Here is a 16,276-nt window from a genome sequence, read left to right as displayed (position 1 = left end):
TGATGAACACGGCACCGTATCAGGATCAATATGTGGAGCCATTGCAACTGTGCAACTTTCTTTACTGATTGGTTAACAATGTAGCGGAGAAGACGAATGAAGACATGTTCCAATGGATTGACATTATCAATATATATGATGATCCGTATTTGGCCGTTATTTCTTTCCCGTCTATACTTCAATTTGTTCACAGTATACACATCGTCAACAAGCCATATTTTAATGCCTCATTTCTTCAAGCCATGAACATCTAATTGCTATGGCCATCAAATCTGAAGTTGAGTTACAAATTCTATTATATTCAATTGGAGATATCACTATCACCAATGACTTTGTCTGGTTTCCATTTGATCCTGGTAGAAGGCGAACGTCTGAAGATGGTGACTTAAGTTTGAGGTCGAATTATTCTAAACCAGGAGGGAATGATGCAGGCATAGAGGTAGCAGTGGAGGACGTGGAAGTCCAACTCAACCACCCAAAGATCCTTAGAAGATCTAAGAGAATAGAGCCCAACATGGCTAATTGCATTCTGAATGCAATCAAGGATCCTTGCTTGGCTGATTTGGTATTGATTGCAATCAAGGATTGATTGGCTGATTTGGTGTTGATTGTAATCAAGGCTTGATTGGCTGATTTGGTATTTGTGAAATCCACTATAAATTTAAACTTTGGAACTTGTGTGATTTCAGGTTCTGGTTTAGTGCCCATGCTAGCTTCAATGTTGTGGGCTGCATCAGTGGTGGATTCGGACCAGTCCATCGACTCACCTATGGAGGATTCCGCAACACAATTAGCCATTCTTGAGTCCGAAGATTCTGCCGGCTGCCTACATCTGAGTTATATGTGTCAAACATGCTTGGATGCACACATGCAGAAGCTCTCCATTTCCTAGGCTGGATTATAGGTAAAAACCTGTTCTTTTATGTTCATATATAATAAAATTGCTTAATTAATATATTAGGGGCAGAATGGTAATTACCTCTTGTGGGACCCACATCCCCATTGTGGAATCCAGATTCCTGTAGTTTACCCTAACTGGTTTTCCACTTATGCCACATGACATAATTTATATGACTTAAATATAGGTGATTTAGTAAGTTAATTCTATAAGAATTAGTCTAGAAAAACACTTCTAATAAACTACTTCTCTATGGACCAAGGCAAACAAGCCTTAGTTACAACTTATTATATATACAATACTTAGCCTTCTATTTCATTTCCTACCATCTAAAACCAAAACCGATTCAGCTCTAGAGAAGAGAAAGAAGAAAAAGGGAAAAGAAGAGAAAGGAAGGAGAAGAGGAGATCTAAGGCTTAACTTGGAGTCTACTTAGAGCTTAGCTTAAGGGAATTCTTCTACAAACTAGGATTTGGGGCTACCTTACCATCTTCACTCTAAATTCAGGTAGGAACTCATTTCCAATTCTTGTTTTGGTATGAATTCTTCTCCTTCTCCCTCTTTCTTTGAGTATTAAACTCAATTCAACCCAAGACCTAGGAAATTTAGGTAATAATTGGGTAAATCCCCAAATTGGAACATGTATTTGGGTTTAAATAACCCAATACTCTCAACCCACCTTATTTTACATCTTACCATCAAATTGGGACCTTGCATGTCAAGATCCATACATCCCAGCCAAAAAACCCCAATTCTGTTTTGGGCAGGCATATGGAGTTGCAGGTACCAGGCGAACGTCCGGCCCCTATGCCAGACTCCATCTGGCTCCACCTGCTGTTTTTTGTTTTGTTTGGGTTGTTTAGGGTATTGACCTAAGGTTTGACTCTTACTTAATTTATGTTGTTCTATGTTTAAATAGCGCTGTTTTGTACTGCTGGTGAGTTTGTTGTGAGATTTGGAATCTACTTTTGGCTAGGTTCTTCTATAATCTAAGGTAAAGGAATTTTGGCCTTAATTTCAGTGTGTTTGTATATTAATTTCTGCTTGTTATTGTTTGTCATATCATGCATCATTTTAATAGACTGATCATGTAGTTTTATAGCTTCTTTCTTCTTTGCATTAGATTATGCATGATATTAGGTTGCATTTCATGATGCATATGCATAAATTACTTATGTTCTATGAGATGTTCTTAATATTGATGTTGCTGGACAGAAATGCTTTATTATCTATTATTGATTCATATGCCATCATGTTAAAATGCATATGGTTAGGATTGGCATGAACCTAATGCTATGACCCTTACCAACAGGGGAGAGGTGTTGGATAACTCGTGGTAGGTTCGAAGGGATGATTCCGAGATGCCATTCACTGTCCCATATCCGAAGAATATTACAGGAATGGGAACAAATAGTAGGGTTAACACTTGGGGGGTTTGTTGACGTCAGATGTGTAATACTTGAGCTGGCGGGTCCCCACCGTAGTAGAGTAGTATCGCTCGGGTGACTGACGTCTAATTTGTGTTTCCGGGACCGAGAATATCATACCTACTACAATAGCATTTATACCTCATGAGACTTAGTATCTAATGCTAGAAGCATACTTAGATTTAGGTCATTTATCATGGACTATATGCACTTGCTTGTGTGTTTCCCTTGCTGGGCTCAGTGGAGCTCACCCCTGTGGATATCCTTATTTTTCAGATGACTCTACTACTACTGCTGGTGTTTCTCTGGGAGCTACTTCCGCTCTGGATCTTCCTACTGGTGCTGGAGTTGAGGCTCCGCTGTTTATGGTGCACGAGGCCTCGTGCACATGTAATGATTGTGCCTTCTCCTGAATCTGGCGTGGCAGTCTAGGCTTCTTCCCCCACTCTTTTTGTGTTTATAACACTTTTGTATAGATATAGCGTAGTTCTTGTATAGCTTTGTCTTCTGTTACTTTTGAGAACTGTATAGCTGTAACACAAGTTCAATCTTTATATAAATGATATATCACTTAGACTTCTCTTATTATTGATGTTATCTCTATTATTTAAATTGTTTCTGTTGCGTCTGATTACTATATTGTGATAATTGTTGTGAGTAGGGTACTGCACTTGCGATCCTTGGGATTGGTTGGATGTCAAAGACATCCACTCACACTTAGCCCTTATTAACTAGGCCGGGGTGTGATAGTATTGATTACGATCAAGGATTGATTGGTTGATTTGGTGTTGATTGCAATCAAGGCTTAATTGGTTGATTTGGTGTTGATTGCAATCAAGGATTGATTGGCTGATTTACAGTTGATTGCCTTTTAACCCTATCCTTAATTAGTTTTTACCTAATATGCTATGTTTTTATTTAGTATGTTCTTATTTTAGTAAAACTCAATCTTAAGCTTAGGAATTGAGATTGGGCTTTGGGAATCCTATAAAAGGATCTACTGTAACAAGGAAAGGGAGATTTTGAATAATATTGAATTTGACCTCCATTACAGAGTTTCAGAGGAGCTTGCGAGTTCCAATCTTGTGATTGAATGTTCTTCTTCGTCCTTGACCCTGCTCAATCCTACCCTTCACAATGCTGCTCAACATTGTTTGGCCCTGCTTTCCGTCGAAGTTGTTCCAAGCTGGGTCTAGGTGATTTTGTATGCTCCAGCTTGAGGGGGAGTGTTGAAGTACTGTTCACTTGACACTGTTCATGTGGTACTGTTCACGTGAACAGTGATGTGAACAGCGATTTGGTTTTTTTGTTTTATAATTAATTCTAATTTTAGTTATGACTTATGAGTCCTAGTTGTTAGTCCTAGTTTTATTTTGAATTATTAGCCTTAGTTTTATTGTTATTTTCCTATTGTAACTTGGAATCCTATCATGATTAGGAATACCTAATCTGAATAGGAGTTCCCCTTTCCATTGTAATTTCAGATTATAAATACAAGCCTTATGAGGGAGACAGTTACATCCAAATGCTCTCTTATCTTCCCATCTTCTTCTTCTCCTCTTCTCGGTTTTGGTATTCTTCAAGTGTGTATTTAGTAACAGGGATAGTTTGATTATTCAAATCTAATACTCTTAACAAATCAGGGCGTTGTTATTGTTCATTTTTTTTAAAAAAAAAAAGAGTTCCAATTTTCCTTCTTGCCTCACCGTGTACTTAAAACATGTCTCTTACTGCCAGGATTTTAAGTAACAATATAACAAAAGACCGAAATCTTTCGTGCAAGAGATTCATTCAGATTGTGTTTCATGATTCAAATCTGATACTCTCGATCTTCAACCTTGGTTAGTATTCCTAGTTGTTTTCTTCCATACATGGTTTAAATTTTCCTTCCTTAATCACTGAGTGTATCTACAACATGGTTGTCCTATGCCACAATTCTAAGTACTACCACATGACCTTCTTGATGTAGCATGATGTAGCTATGTACTGTTAAGAAATTAGTACTAGTACCGCAGGCTATATTCTACTGCAATATCTGATGTAAACATCAACAGTAGGGCAGAATCTTCATACACAAAGTACTAACAGTGCTCCATGAAAACATCCACCATAATCGTCAATAGAAACCCTAGTTTTTCATGTTCTATCAACTAGGGATCATACAAAAGCAAAACAGCATAGGTTGCTGCAAACCACAACAAGAGAAAGCCCTAATGGGACTCTCAAAACTAAAGAGATGGATCGAAATTGCTGGCAGTTCCAGACCTAGAACAACCAACAACTACTAGAAGAAGAGGAAGAAGAGAGAACTAGGAGAGAAATAGAGAAGAGAATAGGGAGAAAAACTAGTGCTACCGATTGGAGAGAATAATCTCCAATCAGTAGTGGTAGTGACTATGACATAATCAAAGCAAAATATAAAAATTATAACTATGCCCACATAACTAACATAACACAGATAAGACCATAATAATAAAGAATATAACAAAAACACCCCTGTGGTACTAGTACTTATGTCTTAACATTTACAAAATACCATTCTGAACATTTGTGTGAAAAGCTTCCCCACCTTTTTGAAGGGAAAGGAAATAAGGCTGAATTAGGTGACTAAATGTAACAACCAATTGGCAATTAATTTCAAACTTAGTAGTTACTCCATGTCTCCATCCCATTTTTGGCTGTCCCAAAATTTTTGTCAATGTCTCAAATCAAGTATGAGATTTTGTTAAGTTTACTAATTTGCTCCTCGCATTGATTATCTTAATCATTTTTTGCTCAATTTGAAAGAGTTTAAATAAGTAATGAGAGGGACATATTGAGAAATGAGAGAGCTTTTAATCTTTAACCACTTCTTAAGCTTTAGGCTTCCTCAAAGGGGACAGTCATTGGAGGACGGAGGGAGTATAAGTGGAGAAGGATGAAGATGATTGAAAGAAGTTCCATTACAAACTCATAAACACCAAGATATTAATACATGTAAAAATCGAATTGGGTGCATATACTTAAGTCATCTTATGTCAAACTTGTAAGACAAAATGTTATTTACCTCTTGCATTCACGCATTTTATTTGTAAGTTCTTCCAACTGTCTGCTCTGCCGATTTGGGTCTTTAATCTTCTCCAATTTTTGGAATCCATTCCTGCAGGAATGCACAACCATAAGTAGAATTCCTTTTTACTGATATAAAAGCTCTGTCTTACAATGCCCTATGCAATGGTTAGATAAATGAAACCAAGTCTAATGGATATCCATATGGCTGAAATTTAATTAGACAGCTTGGTTCTAATTTTTAGGAAATCATGAGTCTCTATTGTGTATCCAGTGGTTCAGAAAATTGTGTTCCAAAAGGACAAGCCAATATAACCACTACAATAAACCTTTGCTGTAAGCGAACCTAGGCCTTAGCCAAGCCATTATCAGCCTGGGCCTGGTCCAGCATGTCAGACCATAGGCCTAAGCTCAGCCCATGTCCTGGAAATAGTTTGCCCATAGTAACCTGATTTTCTGGTTCAATCAGTTCAGGTCCGGTTCATATTTTGCAAGTTGTAATCTTCCAGTGTACCTGATTTGAAATGAATAGGCTGATACAATTCACATTTTTTGGATGAACTGAAACAATGATTTAATTGGTTGAAAACATGGTCAAGGGTTATCAACTTTTGGTGTACTTTACTACAGTTAGCTAAAATATAGGTCTCTCCACGTGCTTTCATAATGGAAACTGCTAATGCGTAATCGATCTTGAACCAGTAAAGCCAGCAAGAGATTAATCACAACAGGACCGCATATAGGGAAAGACCAACATTAAGAACAAAATTCTGTAACTTTTTTTTTTTTTTTTTGAAAATATGAGAAATAAAAAGATAAGAACACAGCTTCACCACCTGGCCTGCGGAAATGGAATCACCACTAGACCCAGCCTACTGAATCACCAAAGTAGGGTATAATTGGAATCACCACCAAGAGGGCTGGAACCACATCACCACACCAACACGGATGAAGCCGAAACTTTAATATTTTTGGGCCAGCCCCTAGAATTTTATTAAAATCTAATCAATGAATAAAGAATACAAAGGGGGGGACATACCACCTTACCCCAACCCATAGGAACAGACTCTCACCTCAACTTTGAACTCGACCCATACAAACCACAAAACAATCCAAACAGTACCTACTTCCTTAGAACTGGCAATCCTGCCCTGTCTTCCCGTAGTATTCGCTGCAGATCCCCAGGCAGCTGGTTGCCAACGTGGTAACTGATGGAAACCAAAACTTTAATATTTTTTTTCAATTGTTAAAGGATCTAAGTGTTCGTTATCGTTTCACCTAAAAGCTCGAACTGTTAGGGAAGGGCAGCATCAATGTATATATGAACACTCCCCTGCACGTGCAGGCCAAGATCCTATGGCCCTTGCATGTGGAGCTCACATGGCATTTCTTCGGGCGACACCAAGGGAGTAAGTGTTGGCCCTTACCTGATTTTTGCACTTCCTAGGAGTCAAACACTCAACCTCCCTGGTCTGATACCATGTTCACTACTACTTCACCTAAAAGCTCGAAGTGTTAGGGAAGGGAAGTGTCAATGTATACATCAACACTAAGCCTCTTTTCCTTTATTTATAACTTTATAGAAACCAACATAATAGGAAGACCTGTAGTATGGTAGGAGGATTCTTTGCAACTCAAGTCTTCCTTCTAAATAGAAAACTATCTAGAACATTACAAAATAGAAACTGTGGATGGATTGTAGCATATCTATCCAAACCGACAAATAAAAGTAAGAAACTATAAAGTGAACCAACAATCCCCATAGCGGCTGGAATATCTTTAACAGAATATTCCCCACTCACTCTTCTAGATCATCTAGAATATCCTCCAAATCTCCTCCCTATGATCTGCATCAATTCTCCCTGGCTTGGAAAAAAAATGTCCTCAAGTTTTAAAAATTTGAATCAGATCCACACGAACAGCCTTCAGTTGGAAGTAGAAACTCAGCAACCGTCGACTTCGTCTGCCATCCCTCCATGGCTCGGATACCAAATAATGCATCAATCTCGAACCAGTAAAGCCAGCGAGAGATCAATAGCAACAGGATCACAAATAGGGACAAACCAATATTAAGAACAAAACTCTCTAGGGCATTTTTTCTTAAAATTAAAAAAAAAAATTCTAAAAGAAGAAACAAAAAGACATGATGAAGGCTTCATCACCTGGCCTGGGAGAATGGAACCACCACCATACCCAACCTACTAAATCATCACAGTACAGTCTGATTGGAATCACCACCAATCAGTGATGTAGATCACAAGTCCATATGTACCCGCAGGACCAAGCCTCAAAATCAGCCGAGCAAGGTTGTGGGATTCGACTGCTGTGAGTGGCCGCCTGGTCTGATGATGTGGCAAGTTTTTGTTGGTTCGATGGAGCATCACCTAAGGCAGCCCCAGTTCAGAGAGAAGCATGAAGAACGAGACAAAACAGACTTCCAAAAAAAAAAAAAAAAGTCACCATTCACATGAACAGTACCCGAACTACTGTTTACGTGAACAGTAGTGTGGGTCCATAAGCCTTGTGTGGAGAAGAAAATTCAAGCAAATATTTGAGATTCTGTGGGTCCCACTAAATATAGCAAGACAAGGCAGATTTTATTGCTGATTTAGTTAGTTACTATTTACTTAAGTTTCTATTTTTGTTTACTTTCTAATTTTATTCCAGTTAACTTAGTTAAGTATTACTTAGTCAAGTCTTAGATTACTTGGTGTACAAGCCTCAGTATTCTCTTGTAAGAGACTTATAGTAGTTTCCGTTTACGTTACTTTCTAAGTTTCAACTTTCTATTTTGTGAAGCTGAGGCCATGCTATAAATAGGCCCCATCAATTGTACTTGAATAAGAATTGAATAATAGAATTTTGAGGCCATGCTTGTGATCGGTTATGGGAGAACATTCCCTGTTCAACAGTTGGGATTGCTGTGGGTGAGAGACCCAGGGCTGAGATAGCCCATCCCCTACCCCCTTTATCTTCTTCTCCTTTTATCTTATCCTATATGTTCTCAATTCATATGTAATAGAAAACAACAATAAAAAAAGAGAGTTTTAGTTATTTAATTTGTTCCTTATCGTGTTGATCCTGGCTGCAATCGATATCTCACTGGTTTCTCCCTGGTTCAAGGTCAATTTTTGCATTAATCAGGCTTTTGGAATCACCACTAAGAGAGCTGGAACTGCATCACCACTGCACCAACAATGCTAAAGCCAAAACTCACTTTTTTATTCAATCGTTAGAGGGTCTAAGTGTTAAGAATAGGAGTTTAAGGGTATTCTTGTATATAACCACATGTATTTTATATTTCTTCTGTTATTTGTATAAGGCCAGGGGCCCCTGTGTAATTAGTTATTCTTTTACAATATAAGGAAGTTTGTCTCTAGTTTGAGACAGAAGAGATTAAACACAACCGTATGTGCTCTTCTCTTTCCCTCTCTTTTCCTTCTTCTCCTTCCTCTCTAAAACTGAACATGGTATCAGAGCGTACTCTTCCTGGAGTTTGAAGGTGTTAGAAGGGTGTTTAGTGGACCAAGAGGTGGTTTCCTCTCTTGGTTGTTGCTGGAGTTTGAGCTCCAACCTGCGGTTCTTCACAGATCTGTTTTCTCTCTCGGTTCTCATCCAAATGGAGAGCAACCAAGTGCTCTAGCTTCGTTTGGAGGTTACCTTTCTTCCCATTGTGTCATCTCAAGCCAGTTGGGAGCATCCAAGGGACAGGAGTGAATCTCGGCCAGGACTGTTCTGCCCTGTTTTCCGCCAGCCAGAGTGTGGGATTGGCAATAGCTCTTCACTAGAGCTTTGTTTGGGAGCTGTTTTGGACTACCCACTGTCGTTTCTTGGTAAGGAAGACTTTTCTTTTCTACTCCGCTGCTGTTTTCTGTTTGTGTGAGGCTCTACAAGTTTTTTCAAGCTTTGTGGTCTAGGTTACCTCTGTTTTTTGCTGCTGTTACTTGGGAATCTATTGTTCTTGCTTGAAGTGCTGTTGATTGCTCCTCTCAAGTGTTTGTTTTAAAACCACAATGGGTGAAAAAACTGTTGAGACATCTGAACTTCCCACTGTTACAGCAGCCTTGCCAATCCCTCTATCATATGAGAATCCAAATGTTCAGCTCCCCATTGTTAAGCTTGATAGTAACAATTACTTGGATTGGTCACGGTCAATGAAGCTTATCCTTCGAAGTAGGGGGAAGTTGGGATATATATCTGGGAGCTTTAAGGCCCCTTCCATTGATGATCCGGGTTACTCTAAATGGGAAACCGAGAACTCCCTTGTGATGACTTGGCTCATTTTTTCAATGAAGCCGGAGATTGGAAGAAGGTTTATGAGCAAGGAGACAGCCAAAGATATTTGGGATAGTGTTGCTCGTATTTTTGATAGAGTGGGGGACTCTACAAAGGTTTATCAACTTCTTCAACAGATTGTTAGCCTGCGTCAGGGTGACAAAAGTATCTCTGAGTACTATAGCCTTGTTGTGGGACTTTGGGAGGAGTATGATCACTACAGAGATCTCCAGCTGTGTCCTGTTGATGAGCCTAAAGTGCATCAGTTATTTGAGAAGGAGAGGGTCCTGTTCCTTCTTGGAGGTCTTAACTCTGAGTTTGAACCCATACGGGTACAGATACTTGGCCGACCAAGTCTTCCCTCCCTGGAGGAGGTGTGTGGTTATTTACAGAGTGAGGAGACGCGTAGAAGTGCTATGGAGACCACTCCCACTGTTGAGCGCTCTGCTCTTGTTTCATCCACTCCACAGGACCGTCCTCCCTTCACTAAGGGGGCTGGTAGAGGCCGATTCTCCTGTGACTATTGTGGCAAGTCTGGGCATAAAAAGGAGTTTTGTTGGGATCTTCATGGGAAACCACCCTCTACTGCATCTGGAGGACAGAAAGGACCGAAGAAGAATGGGCCTAAAGCCCATGTTGGGGTTCATGAGTCTGATTCATCCTCCCTCTCCAAAGAAGACATAGCAGCTTTTCGTCGGATTGTAGCACACTTGGATGGATCCTCCTCTACTGCACCCACTACTTCCACTCGCTCTCGGTCTCTACTTCATCTGCCCTACACCCTGGTAATTGACTCGGGGGCCACGGATCACATACCGGTAGGTCTCGAGTTTTTAACTCCTACTCGGTTTGTTCGGAAAGATAAGGTAAAATTGCTGATGGTTCCCTTTCTTCCATCTCGGGTAAGGGAGATGTCCAAGTTACTCCACTTATCCCTTTGAAGTCTGTCTTTCATGTTCCCAACTTTGCCACTAATCTTCTTTCCATTAGCCAATTGACTAAATCTTTGAACTGCTTTGTCACATTTTTTCCTACCCATTGTCTTTTTCAGGATTTGGTGACGAAGAGAGTGATTGGCAGTGGACGTGAGACTGATGGATTATATGTTCTGGACACTTGTGCTTCCCCTGTGACGATAGCTCAATCTTATGTGTGTGGGCAACATGGCGGACGTACAGGAGGACATTTTACTTTGGCACCGGCGTTTGGGACATCCTTCCTTTTCTCATTATGAGAAAAATGTTGCCACATTTATTTACCTCTTTTCCGTCAATCATGTTTTTCATTGTGAACCTTGTCTTTTTGCAAAAAGTTGTAAGACAGTTTATCCATCTTCTAGCAATAGATCTATTTCACCTTTTCACATTGTTCATACTGATGTTTGGGGCCCTTCCCCTGTTACTTCTTTACGTGGCTTCCGCTACTTTGTCTCCTTTATTGATGACTTCTCTCGAGTTACTTGGGTTTATCTCTTGAAACAAAAGAGTGATGTCTATGTTGCATTTAAAAACTTTTATGAGTTGGTTTACACTCAGTTTCAAACTCGTATTCAGATTGTCCGTTCTGATAAAGGTGGAGAGTATATGTATGGTGGTTTGGAGTCCTTTTTTTCTGACCGTGGCATTATCCACCAGGTGGCTTGTGTTGATACCCCTCAACAAAATGGGGTTGCTGAAAGAAAAAACCGCCACCTGCTGGAAGTAGCCCGGTCTCTTTGGTTTACAATGCATGTTCCAAAAACCTTTTGGTCCGATGCCTTACTCACTGCAGTCTTTCTTATCAATCATATGCCCTCCAGTGTCTTGAACTTCAAAGTACCTCTTGCGGTCTTACCCTTACTTTCTTCTTCTTTTTCACTTCCCCCACGGGTCTTTGGTTGCATCTGCTATGTCCATCTTAGCAAATCTGCCCACACTAAATTGGATCCTAAGTCCTCGAAGTGCATCTTTCTTGGGTATTCCTCTACCTCTAAAGGCTACACATGTTATCACCCTCCTACCCGTCGGTGGCTTCTCTCCAAAGATGTTTCTTTCTTTGAACATCTCCCGTATTTTCAGTCACCTCTTCAGGGGGAGTGTCGTGGTAGTGAGGTTGAAGAGGCTCCTGAGTTTCTATCATTTCCTTCCCCCTCTCTCGTCCCTATTTCCCCATTTCAAATTGACAAGGGAAAGAAAAGGTCCGAGGATACTGTTGTTGAGGGGGAGTCTCCGAGTGCAGAGGTGAACAGAGAGCAGGGGGAGCTACTTGTGTACACAAAGGACAAGAGAAATCCTCCTTCATGGCTCCCTATACAGAAGACCTGCCAAAATCCTCCTTCGTCTCCTCATCCTGAGACAGGTATACCTTCCTCTACTCCTACACCCTCAGACTTAGATCTTCCTATTGCTCACCGCAAAGGAACTCGAGCTTGTACTAATCCCATTGCCAAGTTTGTCTCCTATGATTCTGTCTCCCCTACAGGTATTGCTTTCACAGTGGCTATCTCCTCCATCTCTATTCCTAAGAATGTAGTAGAGGCCATGGCTTATCCAAAATGGAGAGAAGCAATGAATACCGAGATGGTGGCCCTTGAGAAGAACCACACTTGGGATCTTGTTGAACTCCCAAAGGGGAGAGTTCCTGTTGGATGCAGATGGGTATTCACAGTCAAGTTCAAGTCTGATGGTACTGTAGAGAGATATAAGGCAAGACTGGTTGCTAAGGGCTATACCCAGGTGTATGGCACTGATTATCAGGAAACCTTTGCTCCAGTGGCCAAGCATAACTCCATTCGGGTACTCCTCTCAATGGCTGCAAACCTTGATTGGCCATTATACCAGCTTGATGTAAAGAATGCTTTCTTACATGGTGACTTAGAAGAAGAAGTCTACATGCACTCTTCCCCTGGATTCAAGCATCCTAGTGGCAATGGAAAAGTGTGTCGTCTCAGGAAAGCGCTTTATGGCCTTAAACAATCTCCTAAGGCTTGGTTTGAGAGGTTTAGGCAAGCTATTCTACAGAATGGATACATCCAAAGTCAAGCTGATCACACTTTGTTTATACAAAGGAAGGGCAACACTATTACAGCTCTTATTGTATATGTTGATGACATTGCGGTCACGGGGAACAGCGAAACTGAAATCACAAAGCTTAAACTTTACTTGGCTCGGCAGTTTGAGATCAAAGATCTTGGTCCATTGAAGTATTTTCTGAGGATTGAAGTTTCAAGATCCAAGCAAGGGATCAGTGTTTGTCAGAGGAAGTTTGTCCTTGATCTACTTACAGAGACAGGGTACTTAGGGTGTAAACCAACCTTCTCTCCTATTGATCAGAATCACAAACTAGGAGAAGATTGTGGTGAGCCCCTTGTAGATGCTGAAAAATATCAGAGATTAGTAGGCAAGCTAATCTATCTTTCCCTTACCCGACCGGACATAGCCTATGCTGTTGGCGTGGTAAGTCAGTTTATGCATGCACCCAAAATGGGACATCTTGATGCAGTGTATAGGATCCTCAGATACTTAAAGTCATGCCCTGGAAAAGGTCTTCTCTTCTCTAGAAATGGTCACTGGATCGAAGCATACATCGATCTTGATGGGCTGGATCTATTTCGATCGAAGATCCACTTCGGGATCTTGTACTTTTGTTGGTGGGAATTTGGTTACTTGGAGAAGTAAGAAGCAACCTGTGGTGGCTAGGTCAAGTCTTGAGGCGGAATTTAGAGCTATGGCTCACGGAGTGTGTGAAGTCTTGTGGTGAAGAGACTTGTTCGGAATTGGGATTTGAGATCCAAACCTATGAGTTTATATTGTGACAACAAGGCAGCCATAAGTATTGCCCACAACCCGTGCAACATGATAGGACCAAGCATGTTGAGGTTGATAGACATTTTATCAAGGAAAAGATTGAGTCAAAGACCATCTGTACCCCTTTGTGAAGACGAATGAACAAGTGGCCGACATCCTCACCAAAGGACTTAGCACTCATCACTTTGACTGTTTATTGAACAAGCTGGGTATGTATGACATATACCACCCAGCTTGAGGGGGAGTGTTAAGAATAGGAGTTTAAGGGTATTCTTGTATATAACCACATGTATTTTATATTTCTTCTGTTATTTGTATAAGGCCAGGGGCCCCTGTGTAATTAGTTATTCTTTTACAATATAAGGAAGTTTGTCTCTAGTTTGAGACAGAAGAGATTAAACACAACCGTATGTGCTCTTCTCTTTCCCTCTCTTTTCCTTCTTCTCCTTCCTCTCTAAAACTGAACACTAAGCCCCTTCTCCTTTATTTGTAACTTCATAGAAATCAACAAAATAGGAAACCTCCAGTATGGCAGGAGGATCCCTTTCAACTTAAGTCTTCCTAAATAGAAACTATGGCTAGATAGTAGCATATCTATCCAAAGCTACAAAAATAGAAAGTATGAAGCCACAGAGTGAACCCACAATCTCTATAGTAGCTGGAACATCTTTAACAGAATACTCCTCACTCAAATCTCCTCTAGATCTTCTAGCATATCCTCCAAATCTCCTCCCTATTATCTGCATCAACTACTATCTAGGACCAATTCGTAAATTAGATGTATAGTTGGAGCATTAGATAACTATGATTTGCCCAGTGCTCAGGAGTTGGGCTGGGCCTATGATGGGTCGCCATCAAATATTACCCACAAAGCCTGGCCCAACTTTAATGAGAGACTGATGTAGGGGTGTCTATGTTTACCTATTACCAGTACCTAATATTAATAATTAGTTCCACATGGCTCTGATATCATGCATTGGATCAATACAAAAACCAATCAGACCAGCATAGGAATCAAGTCAACTGTCTGATCCAGTAAAATTTTGTAATTTTTTTTTCATTTAATACAGGTTATTGGTCACATATGTTGCAAATTTTCTCTTGCAGTTCTTTTAAACTTTTGGGATAAAGATCTCTGTCTGGGAGTGTGGCCTACGCCATCACTCCCATAAGTCTATCTCTCTCATCCCCATGTGAAAAGACACCTCTGCCCCCTTGTTTTAAGGAGGAGAGAGATAGACACATGGGAGTGCTGGCATAGGCCACACTCCCAGACAGAAAACTGCTTCCCAATAAACTTTTTATGCATCTTGCAGCTTAAGCTCTAGTAAGTAGTAACCAATTTTTGAGTACTTGAGAGCGTACCAACTACAAATTCTTTGGTGAGCAAGCTATAGAATCATCTGGGCCATAGCCAGATAAAGATGGAGGACATATATTAACCATACCCAGACCAACCCATTGATGTACCTAGCCCAAAGATCCCTATAGAAGTTCACCTGTCCCAAAAGTTGCTTCTGGAACTGCCAACTGAAAGCCTCATAAAACATGTAAATGTTGGGAAAAATACTTCCCTCCCTCCATGATTGTTTTGATGATAACAAACGTGTTGGCACAAGCCATTGTCTATGATTATGTCAACAAGTTTGATGATGGAATAAAGAAGACCAAGCCAAGAATGAAAGGACATAAAAGCACAAGAAAGATCAAGACTTTGAAGACTTGCTAAGACTCTCAAGCAAAGAAGATCTTGAAGAAAAGATCTTTTGAAGATTGAAGAACATCTCTTGAAGAAATCAAGTTGAAGATCTACATGAAGATGCTCGTGTGCACATACTTAGAAACACTTGCATATTTAATTAAAGATCATATGCATCATGTAGAGACCTTAGGAGGTTGATTAAAACCCCTTATGACCTTCGCTTTAGTTGGAAAAAGGTTGGAGCAAAGTCCCCCCAGTCAAATAAGCTGACTGGACCATGATCCAGTTGATCGGATCATTGGCCATTTCGTCCAGATGCTGGCAGTACCTTAACTAGTACGTACCAGTCATTTAATCCGGTAGACTGGATCAAACTGGACGATCATCCAATCGACCGAATACCAACCGGATGCCTATGCTGCTCTCCAACGACGCCTCTTTAACGGATATATTTCTCCAACGGCTATATTATCCGGTCGGCCGGATGGATCAAAAATAGATCCGTTAGAGCACATTTTACACATATTTTTAGAGTTTTAAATGAGCCTATAAATAGAGAATATATGTGAGCTATTCGCCTATCTATTACAATCCGAAATACTACTTTTGTGAGCGGTGAAAAGGCATTCTAAAGTTCTATTGATTAAAGTCTAGTAGTCTCCATTAAGATCATCCAAGGTTGACTTCAACATCAAGACCTTCATAAGCTTTGGTCCTAAAGAGAAGTTTTAAAGAAGATCAAAGGTCATATGCATTCATTTCACATCATTTGACACTTGCAAGGAGTACAATGTCACACTCCTTGCCTAGGTAACTATTATCCTTTTCATTTGTAATTATTTATTGTTCTTGCATTAGCATAGACTATACTTAGGTTGTGCAAGGGATTCTCTTATCCTTAAAAGATTAGGATTCTCTTTTCTTGGTAAAAAAATTATTCTTACATTAACCTAGATTGTACTTAGGTGGCACAAGGGGTCCTCTTATCCTTAAAAGATTTAGGATTCTCTTATCCTGGTAAAAAGATTAAGGATCCTCTTATCCTAGGAAAAAGATTGTAAAGGTGTTCTTCCCACCTATTGTATTGAAAGGAAGATACTAGTGAAATTCTCTCAAGATTGAGAGGAGTGGATGTAGACTG

General features: G+C 40.1%; 1 protein-coding gene across 1 annotated transcript in view; it reads right to left on the bottom strand.

Annotated features, from left to right (window-relative positions):
- LOC122641603 (novel plant SNARE 11-like) overlaps window positions 1–16,276 on the bottom strand; it is an 81,959-nt gene that overhangs the window by 54,297 nt on the left and 11,386 nt on the right. The window contains exon 3 of the mRNA XM_043834890.1: window positions 5,372–5,464. Coding sequence (XP_043690825.1) covers window positions 5,372–5,464 — 93 coding nt within the window. The remainder of the gene's footprint in view (window positions 1–5,371; window positions 5,465–16,276) is intronic.

The sequence above is a fragment of the Telopea speciosissima genome, chromosome 10 (genome assembly GCF_018873765.1).
Source record: "Telopea speciosissima isolate NSW1024214 ecotype Mountain lineage chromosome 10, Tspe_v1, whole genome shotgun sequence".
Lineage (NCBI taxonomy): Eukaryota > Viridiplantae > Streptophyta > Magnoliopsida > Proteales > Proteaceae > Telopea > Telopea speciosissima.
This window is presented reverse-complemented; position numbering and strand designations above follow the sequence as displayed.